Source organism: Mus pahari, chromosome 21 (genome assembly GCF_900095145.1).
Source record: "Mus pahari chromosome 21, PAHARI_EIJ_v1.1, whole genome shotgun sequence".
NCBI classification, from domain to species: Eukaryota; Metazoa; Chordata; class Mammalia; order Rodentia; family Muridae; genus Mus; species Mus pahari.
Genome location: NC_034610.1, coordinates 31,938,178 through 31,961,613, shown reverse-complemented (window position 1 = coordinate 31,961,613; position 23,436 = coordinate 31,938,178). Strand labels below are relative to the sequence as shown.

Genomic DNA, 23,436 nt, shown 5'->3' with positions numbered 1-23,436 from the left:
GGACCCTTGCTCCCACTTTGGACCTCACCTGAACATTTCTCTCCCAGGTATAGATTCTCTATGTTGCAACCTCATTGTCAAATCTGCTATCAAAGCTGGACAGCCTTGGTATGAAGGACGGTGCTCAATGAATGGAAAGACTCTCTTTCAGTTTAATAATGAGAGTCCGGTCACACCTTCTGGTAAGCTGACAAAGGAGGAAAATGCCACGGAGCCGTGCCCGGTTTTGCCCCAAAGTGTGAAAAATATTTTAGAAGTGATGAGGAACCAGCTACGTCACATAGAACCAGAACAGTTGAAGACCATGGGTAAGTATTGGACAGAACTCTCAGGTAGAACCTATCAATTCCTAACAGGAAGAACAGAACACACGTAGGAAGAGAGCTGTGCAAATATTTGCATCAAAGAGCTGAGTATTGACCCAACCTGGAAGTACATGGAACCTAATGTGCAAGAATCAGCAAGCCAGGGAGGAAAGAATACAGATCCCTAAGCATGCAGAGAAAGACTGGACCATTGAGGGCATGGCGGCTATGTAAAGGCTGGAAGATGATGGTGTTGTGTGTCTTTTGCAGGTAATAACACTTTGCAGGTCACCATGATATCTCAGTATAATCAAGGACAATTCACTGGTGCCTTCTGCAAGTTCACCATTGATGGACAGTCTTCCTTTAGCTTTCATCCAACTAAAGATATCTGGACAGCGAATGGTCCTGATGCTAGCAGTACCATGAGGCCATGGGAGAAAAACAGGGAACTACGACAGGGTCTACGGAGGCTGCTCAAGGGAGATTTCAGACACTGCTACCAGAAATTTTTGACACTCTGGAGACAAACACCAAGTAAGTCATTAGGTAGATTGTCACAAGGAAATGTCCACAGAGTGTGAAAGCCATGGTGGTTCACTTGAAAAGTCTGATGACTTCCCAATAAGGATGTTAGCTGGTGTGTATAATTGAAAATCTAATAGACTGAGTGAATGATTCATTGGTGGTCTTCCTGTCTGCAGAGCCAGTGATGACCACGAGGATATCTCTTTCCCATCGCATCTCCCAGTGTTTCTTATTCCCTATTAACCAGTGGTCTAAGCTCTACATGACTTGCTAATGATCCACAAGTCTGTGTGCATCACTGTAAACCTCCAGCCTTTTCTTGCTTCATTCATTATAGCTGCCCTTGGACCAACTCCAGTTTCACTTTTGAAGGCTTCATTATCTTTCTCTGGTACAATTAAACATTGCCAATTTTGCCAACATCCAGAAAGTTTTATCCACAGTAAATATATCCCATTGTTTGATGGTTCCCTAGACATTTGCTTTCTTTGATAGTGAAACAAACTGTAAGGACATCTCACACACATCCGATTCATCTTTCTATCCAGGGCCTGGATAATAGTTATCACACCTGAGTTCCTTGGATGCCCTGAAAGAGAAGTTGCTGATGAAGGTGTGTTTTTAGTTTTAACTATATATATATATTTTTTCTAATTTTTTTAAAAGGACCAACAAAAAAGGCCTGGGATACCACCCATCCTACATCTGCTGTCCAGAGTCGAAACATGACCTGGGTGGTGATTCTATGTATAGCAGGATTAATCTTCATCAAATTGGTCACTTAGGAGACTATGATGGTGAAGAAAAAAGGTAAGGAAAGGTCTGGGCTCTCACACTTGGTCTTGTTAGTCTGAGCCTGATAAGGATATAGGAGAATGGTCCCAAAGGTCTGACTGAAGCACCGTCCATCACAGTGGCTCTCTGTCTACTAGAATGATGTGTTGGCTTAGCCTTGAGTCCTGACTCTACAGTAAAGTTGGAGGTGACGCCTGTCAGGCATAGGAGGCAGACAGAGTCAGCAAACCTCTGCAGCCAGAGAAAGGATAAAACAGGAAAAGCTCTCCTGAGGGGCCAGAGAATCCAAGGACCCAAATAAGATACAAGGAAAACAGAAGTGAGGTTTTCTCTTCTCATAACCAACAAAAGGCTCTCTCCAAAAGTCAGTGTTCTTTTGGGGGATGACATGAATAATTCTTATAGGACTGCAAAGTCTTTACATTAGTAGCTCCCAGCTTATGGCAGACCTTACAACAGAAGGGTCAGAATGAGCAGACTATTCAAAGAGTTGTCATTGAGGGACAGTCCTGCAATCCCAGCACTCAGGAGGCAGAGGCAGAAGGATCACCAAGTTCAAGGTCAGCCTGGGCCACATAGTCACATCTTGTCAAAAGAGCAAAGAAAAGAAAACCCATTCATTTAACTTGATCACTTTACGTAGCCACAGTGCAGTGCATTTGGAACTATGATTCCAATGCCTTTGTCCTGTGAAGCTAAAGTCACCTGTGTCTATGCAGGTAAATTGAGCAGTGAGCCCTCTGCTGTCATTGTTAGCTTTGCCAAATACAATCTAGAGTCAAAAAAAAAAATGTGATAAGGATTGCCAATGTTCTAACTATTTTAATATGATCAAAACTGTTTCTCTATAGGCATAGGCTGGTAAATGATTTACATATAATATCAGATGACATATCAGATATTTAAGGCAATACAATTACTTTTGAATAACTTTTGGGGGGGCGGGGGAGGAAAGGATTTATTCGGCTTACACTTCCACATTGCTGTTCATTACCAAGGAAGTCAGGACTGAAACTCAAGCAGGTCAGGAAGCAGGAGCTGATGCAGAGGCCATGGAGGGATGCTCTTTATGGCGTGCTTCCCCTGGCTTGCTCAGCCTGCTCTCTTATAGAACTAAGACTACCAGCCCAGAGATGGCACCACCCACAAGGGGACCTCCCCCTTGATCACCAATTTGAGAAAATTCCTTACAGCTGGATCTTGTAGAGGCATTTCCCCAACTGAAGCTCCTTTCTCTGTGATAACTCCAGCCTGTGTCAAGTTGACACAAAACTAGCCAGTACAATTGACCCCTTGTCAACTTGACACACAAACATATCACTTGTAAGCCTCAGCCCTTAGTTTCTTTTTTTTTATATTTTTATTAGAAATTTTCTTCATTTACATTTCAAATGCTATCCCAATACTTTTGAATAACTTATACTGCATACATTTTAACTCTCTCTGTATATTTGGTCAAACCTACAATTTCAGTAGGCTGAAGCTGTATCAGGACTACCATAATAGTTTAAGCCTGTTGTGAATTTTATACTAAGCTCAAGGACAGCTTGTGTGGAAAACTTAAGCCTTGTCCCCCCCCCCCCAAAAAAAAAAAAACAAAGAAAATGAAGCTAAAAGATAGAAACACAGGTGTAGTTTTCTAGTCTCTTTCATATTTGCTGATATATTTCATGTTTCCTGATTTCTACAAATTTTTTTATTCACAATCTTTGCTTCAACTCAAAAACATCTGAAATCTTAGCATACCAGAACATAGAATGGCAGAGAGATCTAGAAGGAAAAATGAAAGAGAAAAGGATCGGGCCGCTGAGTTCCATGGTCTGTGATCTGAGAAATGGTGTAGAGTGGGGTGCTGGAGCTGATGCCCAGGAGTCCACTGTAACCCACACCCTTTTGTCATAGGTGCTCCCTGCTGCTCCTCTTCCTCTGCAGTCCTCATCACCAGCTATTTTGGGTGACACTTGAACACTGCCTGTGCATCTTCAGCAAAGGAAGCAAACGCATTTCTGATGGAATCTGGGAAATCTGTGCTGTTGACTTCGGAGCAGATGGTGGGAACCCATGAGACTGATGGCCGACAAAGACTCAGGCCCCAGGGCATCAGAGTGCACGAGGCTGTTGCTTTAGCTACTTTCTCTCGCTCTCTACCTTCCTTCCTTCTTATTCTTGGATGGTAGTGTTATGGAGATCAAGCCAGGCCTAGCTCTAAATTATTCATCACTGTACAAAACAGGAGCTTGCCCTGGGTGACTCTATTTTACAAGGAGAAGTTGGCTGCCTTCTGAGTGTCAAGTACAGGTAGGGTGACATGACACTTCACTTTCCATGCAGACACATGTCAGCCCAGGACCATCCATGATGCAAAGGTTGGTAATTAACTTAATCCTAAAGGTAAAATTATGTCACCTACACCTACACTCTTATCAAAGTAGGTTAGAAGAAGTGAGTGCATGCGCATATCAAACCATATCAGAAACCAGCTCTGAGGATTTATCTCACCCTTACCGTGACCCCTGAAGAGGCCACCTAACCTTGCAATGCTCATGGCATCCACAGATTTGCCACATGACCATTTGTGTGTCAAAAAACCTGCAGGAAGAGGACTCCTGGCCATCTTAAGGCTTCAGCTCCATCCACACTGCTAATGCCTCCTGCTTGGATCACTGTCTGACAGTTCATCTACTGCTCCATGCTAATGTGGGTCTGCATCTCACCTGCTGGATCCTGGGGTCCTGCACCTCACCTCTGCAGTTCACTTAGTCCTCAGGCCTGGTGCAGCCCTGCAGCCCGGCAGCTCCCCACTGGCTTCCTTACCAGCTCCTCTAACCACCTGCACTGACTCCTGACTCTGTCTGTGTGTCTAGAATCCCTCTGTCTGTGCCTCCAGTCTGGTCTCTGTGAACTCTACTGACAATTCATGCACTCTATAAAGCCATTCTGTGATCTAAGTACACATGATAACTGTGTGGTGTACAATGTGTGATCTGAGAGTTTATATAGTTTCTAAGACTGGAGTAAAAGGACAAGGGGATGGCCAGTTGTCAAAGGTAATTAGGACTATATGGCAATGACAGCCAGTGAATTGGATGGAGCTGGTAAATTAAGACATATATGTGAGCACCTGTTTTCCTGGCATAGCTCACTCACTCAGGATTTCACTCACAATATTATAACCACCAGGTAAATAAACAGCCCAATGTCAACAATACTGGAAATACATAATTTTTTCAAAGAATTGAAAGGCCTGGTGGTATAAAATTCAGCATCGCTACCAAACCCTGGTCAACAGAGTCGAAGCTCGCTCCACTGACCCAATGCCTGCCACACACCACAGTGTGACCTCACCCTGCCTCACACCGCAGTGTGACCTCACCCTGTGCAGGGTGTGATTTGAGGAAGGTGTTAAACAGGGGAGCCTTCCTTCCAGCCACCTTCATCTTCTGGCAAGGGTATTTTTCTGTGAAATGAGCCAAATCTGGAGCTATAGGGTCTCCGTATTCTCTCTGAAGTGGTCATATCCTTTCAGAGGTCATGTCATTTCACTGTCCTCTATGCTGGGACATGGCCAACCTGGAGATAAAGATGAAAATCCTGGCTGACATCCCAGCCCTTGAGTCTCAATGTTTTAGGCCTCAGAGCATCCGTTACACCAGACTTGAAGAATCAATAGTGGGTTTAATCTGTTACATAGCTTCACGAGTGACCAACTCACACCCCAAGACACCTGTGAATGTGGACAAATCAAATGCAGAAACTTATAAAAAAATATTTTGAGGCAGCTTTGCAAAAATATTTTGGGAAGTGGATTGTATGGTCCTCAAGCATGAATTATGGAGATCACTTTGTGTCATCACATCCAAAAGTAAGACACTTCTGACGAGTAAATATTTTTTAAAAGCCCCACATTTTAAATCAACCTTAGCTCTGATAAGACTCCATTTTTATGATGTTAAAGTCCCAATAGACTCGGAAAAAAATTACAAGCAATTATCTTATCAAACTATACATGTAATTAAAAACCTTAAAAAGCATACCACTTTACAGTGAGTGTCATAAACCTTATGACATGCAGAATTTTCTGATTTTTCACCGTCTCTTAGCAATCATGTTGGGTGAAATTAATTTTTGTACAAATCTGTCTTCCCATAAGCTCATTTTCTCTGTCAGAAATGTGTCTCTTTGTCTTTATACACCCATGAATCTCTCTCTCTCTCTCTCTCTCTTTTTTTTTTTTTTTTGGTTTTTTGAGACAGGGTTTCTCTGTGTAGCCCTGGCTGTCCTGGAACTTACTCTGTAGACCAGGCTGGCCTGGAACTCAGAAATCCACCTGCCTCTGCCTCCTGAGTGCTGGGATTAAAGGTGTGCGCCACCACGCCCGGTGAATATCTCTTTATTGGCTGCTTCCTTCCTTGTTAAATTCCTGATGTAATTGAGGCTTCTTGTTTTCTTGCAAGTGTATAAAACCTGAGCACAGCAAACTTCATTATGTTTTGTCTTGTACAAAATGGGTTTAGATGCACAACAATATTTTCAAGTATTCCCTTGTTATTTGTTGATATGCTTTTTCCTACCTAGCTTCAATAACCAGGTGACATTGCTTGTGTAATGCTGTCATTTCCCTTTTTTTTCCCACAAATTTAAAATAATCCATTGTGTAAGATTTGTTTATATTTCATAAATTAAAAGAAAATTTAACTAAGTTTGCATTGCATATTCTCTAGTTTACTTATCAGCCAATTTATGCTAACCACTTGAGGAACATTGTCATGTAAAGATACCACATAGCATCTATCTGAAGATCTAGAATAGATACACCAAATCAAAGACACAGGCAACACCTGGATCAGGCCGCAAAACAAAACTAGAGCCACACTGTGTGTTTAACAGGAGTTTGCAGAAAGTTGTGCACCTACAAAATGTAATTGACTGCGTAGATGCTCGGAGATGGGAGATTTTGAAATGCCACATGTCTTCTTTAGTCCCCTTAGGCAGTCTTAGAATGTGGGACCTAGCATTCTTGTGACTATTAGACATGTCCTTAGACTTTATGAACAGACCCTGTAGGTTGCCCTATCCCAAAAGCTAAGAAATTTATCGGTTAGCATCTGAGGCCCAGAGTCATGATTTCCCAGCCTCGCTATAACACATTTGCTTGGTATACTCACTTATGTATTTGAAAAATTATTCATTCATGACTTTCCTTGTTTCTTTACTATAAAAGGTTCATAAAAGTGCTGTCACATAAAAATATGGGTGAGCTAAGAAGGCTACAGACAGCAGCTGATGGAAACAGATGCAGAGACCCATGGGCAAACATCAGCGGGAGCTCAGGGAGTCTTTCGGAAGCATGGGGGATAGAACTGAGCTAGCTGGAGGGGTCAAGGACACCACAAGGAGACCTACAGAGTCAACTAACCAGGGTCCATGGGCTTCACAGAGACTGAAGCACTAAAGAGGGTTCAGGGGCTGGACCTAGGCACCCTACAGATAACGTAGCAGATGTGCAATTTGGTCTTTATGTGAGTCCCCTGATGATTGGAGCAGCAGCTGTTTCTGACCCTGTTGCCTGCCATTGGTTCCCCAGGGCATGAGCCCTGACTGAAGGGAATAGTTCACTGAGGTGTGGAGCTTCTGAGGGGATGAGGCCTGTTCTCTTCCCATGTTCCTCCTTGTTACCAAGGGAGCTTTACAACCAGAGGCCTGGGAGCATTGCTAGACAGCAAAACCCACAGAAACATGTGATGCGTTCTGAAAGTTCAAATGGGAAGATTAGATGACATACAGTGATGACAGGCGATGATTCAACAGGGGAAAGGTGAACTCATCTTTTCAATTTCTATGCACTTCTTTCTGTCTGTCAGAGCTAATTGGTTTTGTTTTGTTTTGTTTTTTGTTTTTGGCAAAGAGCAGATAAACACACGGTCCTGCGGTTGTGGTGTCCTCTCTGAAAAGAGCATTAAGTTCTGGCATACCCTTTACCCATGCACAGAAAATATATATTTTTTTAATTTCTTTTTTGTTTGTTTATTTTTTAGACCTGTTGTCTCAGTAGCCCTGGTTGTTCTGGATCTCCTGTAGACAAGGCTGGCTTTAAGGGCAGAGATTTTCCTGCCTCTGTTTCCCTAGTGCTGGGAGTAAGGCTGGCACCACCACTGCCTGGCAAAATACTCTTTAAACATTTATCAATGTCATGAATCAAGTCTTGGCCTACAACCTGTACCACTCAGTCATGTGAATAGCTACACTGATGTAAAGACCTTGCTGGAGATGAACCTTCCTTCCTCTTCACAACTGTGCCCAGGAGCAGATCATGTGCTCCCCCCCCCCCAGACAGCTTGATCCAAAGTTCTGACACCACCAGGCTCACAGGTGTGTACCCCCTTCTTCCCCCCATCCCAGTACCTGGCCTAACCACACCCCACTCCAGGCACAGAGGATGGAGACACATCATCCTCTGGTTCATAAATGTGCCTGGAAACAGATAATGTGCTCCAGCACGCCCCACTCCACCCACTCCAGAGTCAGGTTGACTCCAAGGAGGTCTGCCACAGTCAGGCTCACACATCAGGCGCTCCAGACACCCCCCTCCCATACTCAGAGACAGCCTGACCTAAGGAGCCTCATCATAACCAGGCTCACACCAGGGACAGGCTCTAGTCAGAGACAGCAAGGCCAGTTAGCACCAAAGATAGCCACATGATGAAAGGGAAGGTGAAGAAATAAGCAAGAGAAACCAATGCCACTTGACAACATCAGACCTCAGTTGTCTACCCACAGGAAATCCTGAATACCCTAACACACCTGAAAAGCAAGATTCTGATCTAAAATTCCATCTTACGAGGATGATAGAGGACCTTTAGGGGGGTACACAAATAACTCCCTTAAAGAAATACAGGAGAGCAGGCGCGACGGAGCTGAGGTGCGCCCCTCACTGGCTGTGTGCTGCCGCTGGCCGCCTCCCAGATGAGCTTGCACTTCGTGAACCTGCTGTACTCCAAGTACAAGGCGTTGGTGGCTGCAGCCGCGGCCGCGGCGGCGGGAAAGGCCATCCATCCCACTTTACTAAGAGTGTCATTTCGCGCCCAAGGTCAACGACTGCCACGCCTCCGCCCTGCGTTCTATGGCAACAGCGCCGCCTGCTTCCCGCACGCGCCCGGCTGCGGCGCAGGGGGCCGGCCCGACCCTCCAGGACTACTTCCCTGCCGGCGCGGGCATCGCGACCGCCACCTACCAGGCGGCCCCACCTCCTCCTCCACCCCACCCCTCCTGCGGCGGGTATTCCTGTCCCGGGGAGCTCGCGAAGTTTTACGGATTTGATGACTCACAGTGACAGCTGATTTTTCCGACCTGAGAGGACCGCCCGAGGCCACGCACACGAACCCGGTCCGTCCTGAAAGGCGAGCTGGGGCTGTAAGGGGAAAAGACGGCGAGAAAGAACGTGGCTAAGACAAGGAATCCTGATCAAAGCCCCCAAGTTTAATAAAGTTCTGAGTTTATAAAGCAGGGGGAGGACCCCCCCCCCCCTTGGAGCTTAGTTCAGGTAGGAGGCGGTAGGCGGATCTTCAGGAAGGCATCTCTGGAAACCTCAGGAGCTTATCAGCAGGGAGTGGCGACTGCCTTGGAAGGCCGCTGTTTTTAAGAACAGTGGCAGGTGCAACAATAGAGCCAGCTTGGCAGATCTGAAGATACCACCGCAGGTGGCCCTGTGCTTAGCAGCAGCAGAGGTCTGCAAAAGCCTGCTTCGAGGCTGAAGGGAGCCAACCATGACCCAGCAAGAGGCCGAGCTGGTACGATATCCTGACTGTAAATCGTCCAGGGGTAATATTGGCGAGGACCCAGACCTCTTAAATCGGAGCTCGTCTCCTTCTCAAATGATTCCCTGGATGAGACCACAAGCAGCTCCTGGTAGATGGAGAGGAAGACAAACCTACAGTTGCTTCCAGACCCTAGAGTTGGAAAAGGAATTCCTCTTTAACCCTTCTCTGACCAGGAAGAGAAAAATCGAGGTCTCCCATACTCAGGCCCTCAGGGAGAGACAGGTAAACATCTGGTTCCAGAACAGGAGAATGAAATGGAAAAAGGAGAACAACAAAGACAGTTTCTCGCGTCCCGGCCGGAGGCAAAGGATGGAGACCCCAAAAAGGAAGTCTGGGGGCTGGAGTAAGACTGAGCTGAAGGACTCCGGCAAATTAAACTCTACCTTTATACTGTTTTGTGTGTGTTTTGTTTTGTTTTGTTTTGTTTTTGAGACAGGGTTTCTCTGTATAGCCCTGGCTGTCCTGGAACTCACTCTGTAGACCATGCTGGCCTCGAACTCAGAAATCCGCCTGCCTCTGCCTCCTGTGTGCTGGGATTAAAGGCGTGCGCTACCACGCCCAGCACCTTTACACTTTTACCACAGACTATTCAGACTAATGATCAGCATAAGTATATACTGGTGGACACCACAGTTTCTCCCTCTTTTTTTTTTGGAAAAGGACGTTACCAGTGTTTCAAACTACCTTAATGCCACTACTCGAGGTTTCTGTGCTTTGAAAGGGATTTGGGTGTTTTTAAAGAAAATAATTTGTAGTATCTGTTGCATAGAAGCAGCCTTGAGCTGTCCTCTAGAAGGGTAATTTGATACGGACCTTGTAGCTATATTTTTATAACGGTAAGTTTTAACGTCTGAGCTGGTGGCTTGCCTCAACAACATAAACTTCCTAATGATGAGCACTAGATGATTGAATATAAAATACTCTATTAATCAAACAAGTGCACTTGAACATTTTACATCTTTATGGTGAGTAAATTAAAAGAAGTTTATTAATAATGTTTTTAAAAATTATGCCTGCAGAATATTTACTTTATTATTTGATTAAATGTATTATTTATATTTTTCTTTCTGCTTTGGTAACGATGGTTCAGGTGTCTTCTGGTTTACTTCCAGAAGGTTTCTTTGAGCATTTTTGTAAATGTTTGTCAGGGAAGAGTCTGGGCCAAATATTGGAAAAGCACATTAGCTGAAGAGTGCACTGTATTGTCCAGGCTGCTGGCTTCCTTAAATTTGGGAAAGTGTTGTCCAGTGACAGGAGTTTGAGGATAATGTCAAAGTCGAGATTTAGTTGGGCTTCTACAGTCCATAGAAATTGTGACCATTGAATAATCTAGAGAATTAATACTTGAAGACTAATTGCAACATTTTCACTAACTATTCATTCTGGCAAGTGGCCTTGCTTTCGTTTTGAACTCTGCTTGTAATGGCCTGGGATTTCTAGGTCTCCATGCTCTGTGTTTCTGCCTTTTCACGTAGGTGCCATATTTATTGTATTCTTGTGCACTGCTCCTATGCTCCTGTGTTGTAAGCCAGCTTGCTGTGTTCATCTTAGATGCTGGTTGGTACATCCACCGTCTGCTGTTCTTCAGGAAAGCCATGGCCACACATATTGGAAATGAGCCGTGAGTGTAAGCAGCCACTCCAGAGCATAGCTCCTTAATAAAGAGATGGACCTCCATAAAAAAAAGAGAGAAGAAGAAGAAGAAGAAGAAGAAGAAGAAGAAGAAGAAGAAGAAGAAGAAGAAGAAGAAAATACAAGAGAACACAGATAAACAGCTGGAGGCCTATAAGAGGAAACACAAAAAACCATTAAGAAATACAGGAAAACACAATCAAACAGGTGAAGGATTGAACAGTACCATCCACGATCTAAAAATGAAAATAGAAACAATAAAAAAATCACAAAGGGAGACAACCCTGGACAAGGAAAACCTAGGAAAGAGATCAGGAATCATCAACAACAGAATACAAGAGACAGAAGAGAGAATCTCAGGCATAAAGATATAGAAGACATTGACACAACGGTCAAGGAAAGTGCAAAAAGCTCCTAACCAGAAACATACAGGATATTCAGAACACAATGAAAAGACCAAATCTAAGAATAATAGGTATAAAAGAGAGTGAAGATTCCCAATTCAAAGAACTAGTAAACATCTTTAGCAAAAAACATAGAAAAAAACTTCCCTAACCTAAGAAAGAGATGCCCATAAACATAAAAGAAACATTCTGAATGCCAAATAGATTTGACCAAAAAAGAATTTCCTCCTGTCACATTATAATCAAAACATCAAATTCACAGAACAAGGAAAGAATATTAAAAGCAGTAAAGGAAAATGTCAAGTAACATATGAAGGCAGACTTATCAGAATTACACCACAATTCTCAACAGAGATTCTAAAAGCCAGAAAGTCTTGGGCAGATGTCATACAGACCCCAAGAGAACTCAAATGCCAGTCCAGGCTACTATATCCAGCAAAACTCTCAATTACCAAAATATTCTATGACAAAACCAAATTTAAACAATATCTTTCCACTAAACCAGCTTTACAAAGGGTAATAGGAAAAAAAAAAAAAAAAAAACCTCCAACACAAAGAGGGAAAGAACACCCAAGAAAAAGCACGAAATTAACCTTTTCAAACAAACCCAAAAGAAGACAACCACATACACATAATTCCACACCTAACAACAAAAATAACAGGAAGCAACAATCAACGGTCTTTAGTATCTCTCAGCATCAGTAGACTCAATTTCCCAATAAAAGGACATAGACTAACAGACTGAATAGGAAAAGAAGACCTAACGTTTTGCTGCATACAGGAAACACACCTCAGTGAGGAAGACAGACACTACCTGAGAGAAAAAGGCTAGAAAACATTTTCCAAGTAAATGGTCCTGAGAAACAGGCTGGAGTAGCCATTCTAATATCCGATGAAATAGACTTTCAGCCAAAAGTTGTCAAAAGAGGTGGGGAAAGCACATGTAATATTCATCAAAGGAAAAATTCACCAAGATTAACTCTCAGTTCTGAACATCTACATCCCAAATGCAAGAGCACCCAGATTTGTAAAAGAAACATTACTTAAATTCAAAGCACACATTGAACGTCACAGAACAGTAGTGGGAGACTTCAACACACCATTCTCATCAATGGACAGGTCAAGAAAGGAAACAGAAACTAAATAGAGACATAGTAAAAGTAAGTTATGAATCAAAAGGATTTAACAGATATCCACAGAATATTTCACCCTAAAAGAAAAGAATATACCTTCTTCTCAACACCTCATGGTTCCTTCTCCAAAATTGACCACGTACTTGGACACAAAACAGGCCTTAGTAGATGGAAGAATATTGAATTAATTCCATGCATTCTTTTAAATCACCATGGACTAAGGCTGGTCTTCAATAGCGACAAAAACAACAGCAAGCCCACATACTCATGAAAGCTGAACAACTCTCTGCTCACTGATAACTAATAACGAAATTAAAGACTTTTAAGAATTTAATAAAAATGAAGGCATAACATACTGAAACTTACAGAAAACACATAGCTCTGGGTGCCTTCAGAAAGTATTCAGAGAGATCCTACACTAGCAGCTTAACAGCACATCTGAAAGCTCTAGAACAAAAAGAAGCAAAGATATCCAGGAGGGGTAGACAGCAGGAAATAATCAAACTCAGGGCTGAAATCAACCAAGTAGAAACAATGAGAACTAATAGCTATACAAAAAATCAAAAAAAAAAAAAAAAAATCAGGAGCTGGCTATTTGAGAAAATCAACAAGATAGATAAATCCTTAGCCAAACTAAGTAGAGGGCACAGAGACAGTATCCAAATTAACAAAATCAGAAATGAAAAGGGAGATATGACAACAGAAACTGAGGAAATTAAAAAAACAAAACAAAACAACAACAAAAAAAAACCCATCAGATCCTACTACAAAAGCTTGTACTCAACAAAACAGGAAAATCTACATCACATGGATGATCTAGACAGATATCAGGCTCCAAAGTTAAATCAGGATCAGAGAAATCACGTAAACAGTCACATAACCCCTAAGAAAATAGGAGCAGTCATTAAAATTCTCCCAGCCAAAAAAAGTCCAGGGCAAGACGGCTTTAGTGCAGAATTCTATCAGATTTTCAAAGAAGACCTAATACCAACATTTCTCAAACTATTCCACAAAATAGAAACAAAAGGAACACTACCTAATTCATTCTGTGAACCCACAGTTTCATTCTTACTTAAAACACAAAGACCCAACAAAGAAAGTGAAATTCTGACCAATTTCCCGTATCAATATTGATGCGCAAATACTCAATAACATTTTTTTCAAATTGATCTTTTATCATGATTACGTAGGCCCCATCCCAGGAATGCAGGGATAGTCCAATATACAGAAATCTACAAATATAATTCACTATGTAAACAAACTTAAAGAAAAAAACTACATGATCATCTCATCAGATGCTGAAAAAACCTTTGACAAAATACATCATACCTTCTTGTTAAAAGTCTTGGAAAGATCAGGAATTCAAGGCCCACACGTAAACATAATAAGAGTCATACACAGCAAACCCGTAGCCAAGATAAAATTAAATGTAGAAAACTTTGAAGCAATTCCACTAAAATCAGGGACAAGACATGGCTCCCCATTCTCCTTCTCTTTATTCAATATAGTACTGGAAGGTCTAGCCAGAGTACTTAGACAACAAAAGAATGTCAAAGGGAAACAAATTGGAAAAGTAGAAGTCAAAATATCACTATGGGCAGATGATATGATAGTATACTTAGTCAACTCCCAAAATTCTACTAGAGAACTTCTACAGCTGATAAACACTTTCAGCAAAGCCACTCGATATAAACTTAACTCAAACAAATCAGTAACCTTCCTCTACACAAAGGAGAAATGGGCTGAGAAAGAAATTACGGAAACAACACCCTTCAAAATAGTCATAAATAATATAAAATTCCTAGGTCTGGCTCTGACCAAGCAAGTGGAAGATCTGTATGACAAGAATTTCAAGTCTCAGAAGAAAGAAATCAAGGAAAACCTCAGAAGATGGAAAAATCTCCCATGTCCAGGGATCGGCAGAATTAACATAGTGAAAATGGCCATTTTACCAAAAGCAATCTACAGATTCAATGTAATCTCTATTAAAATTCCAATTTAATTCTTACAGAGATAGAGCAATTCTCAGATTCCTCTGGAATAGTAAAAAACCCAGGATAGCAAAAACCATTCTCAACAATAAAAGAACTTCTGGGCGAGTCACTAGTCTAGACCTCAAGCTGTACTACAGAGCAATAGAAATAAAAACCACATTGTATTGGTACAGAGACAGGCAGGTAGATCAATGGAATAGAATTGAAGACCCAGAAATGAACTCACACACATTTGTTCACTTGATCTTTGACAAAGAAGCCAAAACCATCCTGTGAAAACCAGCATTTTTCAAAAATAATGCTGGTTCAGCTGGTGGTTGGCATGCAGAAAAATGCCAATTCATCCATTTTTATCTACTCATACAAAGCTCAAGTCCAAGGGGATCAAGGACCTCCACATAAAATCATATAACCTGAATCTAATAGAATAGAAAATGGGAAGGACCCTCGAACAGATCAGCACAGAGGAAAATTTCCTGAACAGAACACTGTTGGCTCAGGCTATAAGATCAACAATTGACAAATGGGACCTCATGAAAATAATAAGCTTCTGCAAGGCAAAGGGAACTGTCAATAGGACAAAATTGCAACCTCCAAGTTTGCAATTGCAAAAGTTCTTTACCAATCCAACATCTTATAGAGGTCTAATATTTAAAAAAATATAAAGAATAGTCAAGAAGTTAGACTCCAGAGAACCAAATAACCCCATTAAAAATGGTGTACAGGGCCTACCAAAGTATTCTCAACTGAGGAATCTTGAATGGCTGAGAAGCACCTAAAGAAATGTTCAACATCCTTAGTCATCAGGGAAATGCAAATAGAAACTACACTGAGACCTCACCTCATACCAATCAGAATGATTAAGATGAAAAACTCAGGGGATAGCAGATGCTGGTGAGGATGTTGAGAAATATGAACACTTCTCTATTGCTGGTGGGAGTGCAAGCTGGTACAACTACTCTGGAAATCAGTCTGGTGGCTTCTCAGTAAATTGGATATAGTACTACATGAGAACCCAAATATACCACTTCTGGGCATATACCCAAAAGATGCTCCAACATGCAATAAGGACACATGTTCCACTATGTTCATAGCAGCCTTATTTATAGTAGACAGACGCTGGAAAGAACCCAGATGTCCCTCCCTCAATGAAAGAATGGATACTGAAAATGTGGTATGTTTACAGAATGGAGTACTACTTAGCTATTAAAAATCATGACTTCATGAAATTTTCAAGCAAATGGATGGAACTTGATAATATCATCCTGAGTGAGGTAACCCAGACCTAGTAAGAACACACATGATATACACTCACTGATAAATGGATATTAGCCCAAAAGTACAGAATACCCATGATACAACTAACAGACCGTATGATGCTAAAAAGCTGGATGACCAATGTGTGGATGCTTCAGTCCTACTTAGAAGGTGGAACAAAATAATCATGGGAGGTAAAAGGAGGGAGGGACCTGGGAGGGAGAGAAGAGGGGAAAGTAAAAAAGCATGGGAAGAGACAGGGAGAAGGCCAGAGGGTCAGTAGAATGAATACAGACCTGTTGCAATAGGGAGTGGGGAGGGGAGAAGGGCGGAAGGGGGAGGGGACCACTAGAAAGGCCCAGTCACCAGGGAAGCTAGAGGTTCCTAGGACCCAATAAGGTAACACTAGCTGAAATACCCAACAGAGATAGAGAGAACCTGTAGACACCACCTCCAGTAGACAGACATGGCCCTCAGTTGAGGGAATGGGGACACCCACCCATTTCAATATTTTAAACCCAAAAGTGGTCTTGTCTAAAGGATATGTAGGAACAAAAAAAAAATGGAGTGGAGACTGAAGGAATGGCCATTCAGAGACTGCTCCACCTTGGGATCCATCCCTTCTGCAGACACCAAATCCCTACACTATTGCTGATGCCAAGAAGTGCTTGCTGACAGGAGCTTGGTATAGCTGTCCTCTGAGAGGCTCTGCCAGCACCTGACTAATACAGATGCAGATACTCACAGCCAACCATCAGGCTTAGCGCGGGGAACCCAATGGAAGAGTTAGGGTAAGGACTGAAGGAGCTGAAGAGCATTACAACCCCATAGGAAAAACCATATCAACTAATTGGACTTCTCCCCCCTGAGCTTCCAGGGACTAACCCATCAACCAAAGGGATGGCTCCAGCTAGATATGTAGCAGAGGATCGCTTCATTTAACATCAAAGGGAGGGGAGGCCCTTAGTTCTGTGGTGGCTTGATGCCCCAGCACAGAGGAATACTGGAAGCATGAGGCAGGTGTGGGCGTGTGGGGGTACCCTGATAGAGGCAAAGGGGAGGGGGATTGGATGGGGGATTGTGGAGGGGAGACTGAGAAGGGGGACACCATTTGAATTGTAAATAAATAAAATAACCAATAATAGAAAACAGCAAATGGAACATCAAAACAATTTAATTAAAACAAAAAAGCTTGTGTATTGGAACCGTGAGCAACTTAGGTACCACTTCATTGAATACACTTTATGTTTACAGAGGGTGGGACCAAGGAGCCGCGGTATAAATGCTCCACTCAAGCTAAATCATCAAGATGGGATGGAACATCCCAATTCATATGTCTAGACTCTTCTCTGCTACTGACTGTGACAGCCATCCTCAGGAGCTCAGGAAAATATGGCCTTAAGAAATTATCAGTCCAAACTATTAATGATGACGGAACAATCTCAGGGTAGGAGTAAAGAATTCAAGTATGGAGCAGGAAGGCACAGAAAACCCTTAGGTTAATTCTAAATCAGTTCTGTAGCTGTAGCGTGACGTATGCACGTGCAGGTCCTGAGCACCCAGCGGGCATGCGCAAAGCAGTATGTGCAGTGTTGTGCAAGCACAAGTCATTCTCCTAAAATCTTTGGGAGGAAGAGCTCAGACTTCCTCAAAACCTATAATTTATAACCCTTTCTTTGAAAACAAAAAGTAATTTGGGGGCTGGAGAGATGGCTTTGCAGTTTAGACCACACCATGTTCTTGCAGAGGATCCGCGTTCAATTCCCGTGCCTGTACCAAGGAGCTGGTGGCACCTGTAACTCCAGCTCCTGAGGAATTGATCCCTCTGACCTCTGAGCAGACTTGCGCTCTCCTGCTCATACCCACGCACAGACACACATAGTTAAAAATGAAAAATAAAATAAAACCTTTGTAAAGGCCGTTTTCAAATACTCTTATGACCGATTTTTATCTGGTTCTGGGTCTTTGTTCCAAGAAAACAGCAGGAAGAATGGAAAGAAAGTTATGCCACGATTTGTTAATTGAAAGTATCAGAGCTGTCTAGGCACTTAAGTGGGGAGGCCAACGGTGTTCCTTTTGCTAATAGCCCAAGACAGATTGCATGCATCTCCCACATATTTGAAAAACAAAACAAACAAATAAACACACAAAGAAATTAGGAGTAAGAAATCAAGTACAAGTTGTAGAATTTAAAAACATCGGGAAACAAAAAAAATAGTTTTATGTACACACACTAATAAGTATGATTGGAAAATTCAATTAAGAGAACTGCTTCCCTATCAATAACACGAAGAAGAATGAAAAACTTACAAACCAACTTAGGCAAATGAGTGGAAATCCTGGGTATGGAAAACTGCCGACAGAGGAAAGACGTTGGATGGGATGCATCCTGTGTTCACTGATTAGAAGGAATATTGTTATAATGTTCATAATAACCAAGGTGGTGCATTGGCTGTTTGCAGTTGCTATTAAATCCCTAATAGTAATCTCCATGGGGTGTAAAAAGTTCATACAAAAATATACAAGCCTTCAAAGAGACGACGTATTTCTTAACTTTTAGATTTATGTATTTGCTGTATGTTCTATGAGTATTTTGTTCATATATAAATCTGTTCACCGCTGGTTGTTTGTGAGCTAACAGCTGGACCCACAGACCAAATGGCACACAAGCAATTACTTGAAACAGTTGTGAGCCCTCTAGGAAGAAACTCAAAGGACAGCAAAGGTAAAGGCTTTCTTTCTTCTTTCTTTCTTTCTTTCTTTCTTTCTTTCTTTCTTTCTTTCTTTCCTCGAAATAATGAATCTACTATAACACAAATAAGGAAACCTTACAATTGACATATAAAGGTTACAACATTGACCAAAGAATTTCTTTACTACACAAACTATGACCCCAGCAGTAAAAAGCAAACCACCTTTATTTTTTCCAGTTAAACAAATGGTGTGGGTTTGATAATACAATAATTTTGTATATAGCCCAACTAAATTTACCTATCACTCAGAAAATTTTATCATAATTTAGTGTTCTGGTTGTATCTTCACTAACAAAATATTTGTCCTGTAAAGCAGCAGTCATTTATAGCAACTCTGGTACCAACAGCAAAAGGGGGAAAGCTGGTTTAAAAATTGATGCAAAAGCCATTCTGGATTGTAGAACACATCACAGAAAGAATATGAATACAAATTTATGATTTTTATATATACAGGTTCCAAGCAGTCTGTCAGTACCCAAAGTATTTTTTTCTTTATTAGTAATAGAATTTTTTGGGATATATTCTCAATGGCCACATAAAAATAGATTCAAGGAACAAATTAAATTGAAATCCTAGGTTAAATGTTTGGTTTAAAGAACTTTCTACAACAAACTTCATGTTTATATATGAGAAGTTATATAGCCTTATATGAAAATGTCATGAAGCATTTTTCTACACTCTACTAAATGTATTCTCCATGAGGGAAAAATTAAAATATCTGAAATATAGTAGATTAAGATTACAAGACCATCATAGACCTTTTGAACAGGCATCTGTTTACAGAATTAACTGTGTATACAAAATGTATCATGCGTTATAGATCATAAAGAAGTGAGTTGGTGACAACTATTCTTTACATCGCATTATCAACTTACTTTAAGCACATGTGTGTCCTTGGTACGTGAGTAAAGGAAACAGGTTTACTCTCTCCTCATCAAATCATCCACAAATTTACTGAGAAGATGAAGGTGCAGAAATGGGAAGTATGTTGCATGTATTTTTTTCTTTCTTTCAAACATCCCAAGCATGGCATCGTAACTGGAAATTAAAAAATACTTAACTGGGCTTTAGTTATCTATACAGACTGCTGGAATTAGGTCCTCCAATTAGCACTCAAATTACAAGACCAGCCATAAAGCAGGCTGAAAGCATTAAACATTTCATATATGAGTTTTAAAATCATTTAACTTCTACAGAAAAGTTGTATTCACAATATACTGTGACAGAAATTGCCACGGGAATGACATATTGATTGCAAGAAGGCTGCATGCAGCAGCAGCTTTGCATTTTTATAACTAATTTTTTTGTTTATAAAGATTAAACCTCTCCAGTCAGGCTTACCCCATGCTTTTAGATTGATAATGTAACTGAATAGGGAATACCATATAGTTCAAAGAGAAAATGTCTCATCATTTTGATGTGGATTACCTGTATGAAACATGAAATATACTATTAACCCCTGAAATATACATGTCTGGTTTGTTTTTGTCCAATTTCAGGCCATCAGCTATAGCCTTTCCTGTCTGTCACTTCCATTGATGCTAGATTGATATTATGATCTTGATCAAACTGCTTTTGAATGTTGTCTTGATCAGTTTTATTTTATGTCCTTCAGCACATAATCCTGTGTCTTCAATAAATTCCACACATTTTTCAACAGATGGTAGTATAGGCTTCTCAGCTGTGGCCAGTTCCTGGAGGGGCATCCCAAAGTACTTTCTCAATTTCTATGTGTGGGTGGGTTGAAGTCTTAGTTTTCTTTTTCTGTTCAGCATCTCTCCCCCAGGGCACTACTGGAAGCAAGCAAGTGAGCATGAAGCTATATACCCGGCGGGGGGTGGGGGGGGGGCGTCGGCAGCACCAGGGCACATGCCTGTGCCTGCCTCCTGCCCCATAATTCCCCTGCTCCAGGGTGCTCACCCCTAGACCAAATGAATACCTTTCATCCGAATATTTCCATAGATGAGACATGCACACCTCAGCCAGGTAGATCATCCTCAGCACCCAGGAGGGACAACTGCTCTGAGTTCCCTACATAAGTCCCCAAGCCAGTGTGTGGGGAGACTGCATTGCATAGGGGGTCTGTCAGACTCAAGAGAGGGTGTCATTAGCTGTGCCTCATCCCACACAGGCAAGCACTGAGCATCTCAAATTCTTTGCCTGGAATAGCCTACAACTTGGAGGTACCATTAAATCCTAGGTTACCCAAACCTAATCTCTGTCCTGTATTCACTCACCTGATAGCCCCCTGTACACATACCAGTGCCTTCACAAATATACAATGTGCCTGCACACACACACACACACACACACACACACACACACACCTTTATGAATTTACAATTTCCCTGCAAAAACACACTTAAAAAAGTGATTCACATTTTCTATCAAGAATCTGGACAGAATCTTATGCAGAAGAATCTAAAACAGAAAGAAAAATGTTCATTATTTTTGACTCATGTGTTTGNATATTCTCTCTCTCTCTCTCTCTCTCTCTCTCTCTCTCTCTCTCTCTCTCTCTCTCTCTCTGTGTGTGTGAGGGGCATGTGGGTGCAGTCAGTACCCAGGAAGGACAGAAGCCTGCATCTAATTCCAAGAAAACACAGTCAGGTTTTGAGCAGCAAGCATGGTAGTACATGGCTTTAACTAACCCAGCACTCTACAGACATTTGCAAGCTGATCTCAAACCCAGCCTGCTCTACAGAGTGAATTCCAGGACAGCCAGGGCTACAAACAGAAATAGTGTCTCTAAGTGTCACAGAGCTAAGGGGAAAAACATAGTGCCCCTTTCCCACAAGATAGTCATTGTCTTCAGTAGGACGAGTAGAAGGAAGGAAATGGGGAGACAGGGTGGAAAAGGGGGTGATTAGGAAGCATTGGTGGGAGGGACGACAGTGGGAACAGCAGGACAACAAAGAAGTGGAGCCTGCACCAGGGGATGATGTGGTAGAGACCCATAATGACAAATGAGTGTGGTGCAGAGAAGAAAGAGAGAGGATGTGAGGAAGAGCAGACTGAAGTCTGAGGGAGCCTGAGGTTGTGTCTTGAGGAGGAGAAGAAGCCAAGGAAACTGCTAGAACTTACTGGTGGTGGAGGTGGGGGCACCTAATCAAGACTTCCTGCCCCTGCTGGGCGTGGCTTCTCGCTCGGGAACTGGCTAGACCGGTGTTAATTTCTCTGATTCTGGCTCACTTGGCAGAGGATGTGCTGAAAGCTTAAACAATATTCTGTTTCTTTACTCTGTTCCCAAGGAACGCTGAGGGCACAGCTGAAGGTGAGTGAGGTGAAGGGACCTCGGGGTGTGGGAGTCCGGAAAAAGAAAAAGGTTCCTTAGCGTTCAGTTTGTAGTGGCACACTCCACGGGCCCTCGGGTGACAGGGACCTCGGTCCGCGGGAGGGAGGACCAGAGTCACGAGGTCCTGGAGGGATTCCCCGGAAAGAAGTAGGAAAGGGTGGACTAGGAACCAGCCAGGCTTGGTGCCTGGAACTTCTGCGGTTCTCAGTACTGGGTCCTCTGCAGGGCAGTACTGAGGAATTCTGATTCTCTCTGCAGCTCTATTCACACCATAGGTGGCAGAGTCTCCAGAAGGATCATGGCAAAGGGCAGTCTTTCCTTGAATCTGAGCCTTTTGGTTCTGCTGGATATTCTGGGGGCCACTCTATCAACTGGTGAGTTCCCAGGGTCTGCAGGGAGGGGGGAGGGATGGGCACTGAGCAAGGACCTGGCGAAGTTCAGGAAGTGGCTTGGACCTAAGGCAGGTTATGCTCCGAAGACTGCCTTCCTGGGGGATTCCTCATGAGATCTGCCCCATTTCTGGACCTTTTTGCCTTGAACTTTCTTTCCCACCTTCCCATCCACCATCCCACGGACCTTCTGCAGCAGATCCAGGGACGAGACAGCCACACCACCCACCTTCTCGTTTTTCCCCTCTTTTTTTCTTTTCCTTCTTTCTTTCTGTCTGTTTTTTTTTAATTGAGCATATTTTCTTTTAATTAATTAATTAATTTTAAACTCCATATTTTATTCCCCCCCGCCCCTATCTACCCTCCTACTGCTCCACATCCCATTCTACCCACCCCCTGTCTCCATGTGGATGTCTGCAGCCCCCATGCCACCTGACCTCTAAATTCCCTGGGCCTCCAGTCTCTTGAGGGTTTGATGCAACATCTCTGAATAAACATAGACCCGGTCAGCTACTTCTGTGCATTGGTTGGGTGCAAATATCTACATTTGACGCTTTAGGCTGTCTGTTGGGTCTTCTGGAGGGCAGTCATGCTAGGTCCCTTTTTGTGAGTGCTCCATAGCCTCAGTAATAGTGTCAGGCCTTGGGACCTCCTTTGAGCTGGATCCCTCTTTGGGCCTGTCTCTGGACCTTCTGTTCCTCAGGCTCCTCTCCATTTCCATCCCTGTAATTCTTTCAGAAAGGATCAATTATGGATCAGAGTTGTGACTGTGGCATCTTCACCCCCTCTTGTTTGAGGCTCTGTCTTCCTGCTAGAGGCAGGCTCTATAAGTTCCCTCTCCCTACGGTCAGGCATTTCTTTTTTCATTTTTCATTTTCTTTCTTTCTTTCTTTCTTTCTTTCTTTCTTTCTTTCTTTCTTTCTTTCTTTCTTTCTTTCTGTCTCTCTCTCTCTCTTTCTTTCTTTGTAGAACATGATTGTAATATTTTAACTGTTAATATTTAATAGACAGAATAATTATTTTAAGATATATTATGTTGTTATATCTCCCTTTTCATTTTTTTGTAATTATCTTACTTTTTTATTAGATATTTTCTTTATTTACATTTCAAATGCTATCCCAAAAGTTCCCTAT

General features: G+C 42.3%; 2 protein-coding genes and 1 pseudogene across 2 annotated transcripts in view; all 3 read left to right on the top strand.

The window, feature by feature from the left end:
- Positions 1-127: 127 nt before the first annotated feature.
- On the top strand, positions 128-4,005 carry Raet1e (retinoic acid early transcript 1E). The gene is made up of 4 exons (XM_029532906.1): positions 128-308; positions 576-842; positions 1,500-1,643; positions 3,531-4,005. The coding sequence occupies exons 1-3, from the start codon at positions 128-130 to the stop codon at positions 1,616-1,618; spliced, it is 567 nt and encodes a 188-aa protein (XP_029388766.1). The 3' UTR covers positions 1,619-1,643; positions 3,531-4,005.
- Positions 4,006-8,591: 4,586 nt separating this feature from the next.
- LOC110337966 lies at positions 8,592-11,070 on the top strand (annotated as a pseudogene).
- An 11,141-nt stretch (positions 11,071-22,211) lies between these two features.
- LOC110337965 (histocompatibility antigen 60b-like) overlaps positions 22,212-23,436 on the top strand; it is a 10,263-nt gene continuing 9,038 nt past the window's right edge. The window contains exon 1 of the mRNA XM_021221111.1: positions 22,212-22,287. Coding sequence (XP_021076770.1) covers positions 22,212-22,287 — 76 coding nt within the window. The remainder of the gene's footprint in view (positions 22,288-23,436) is intronic.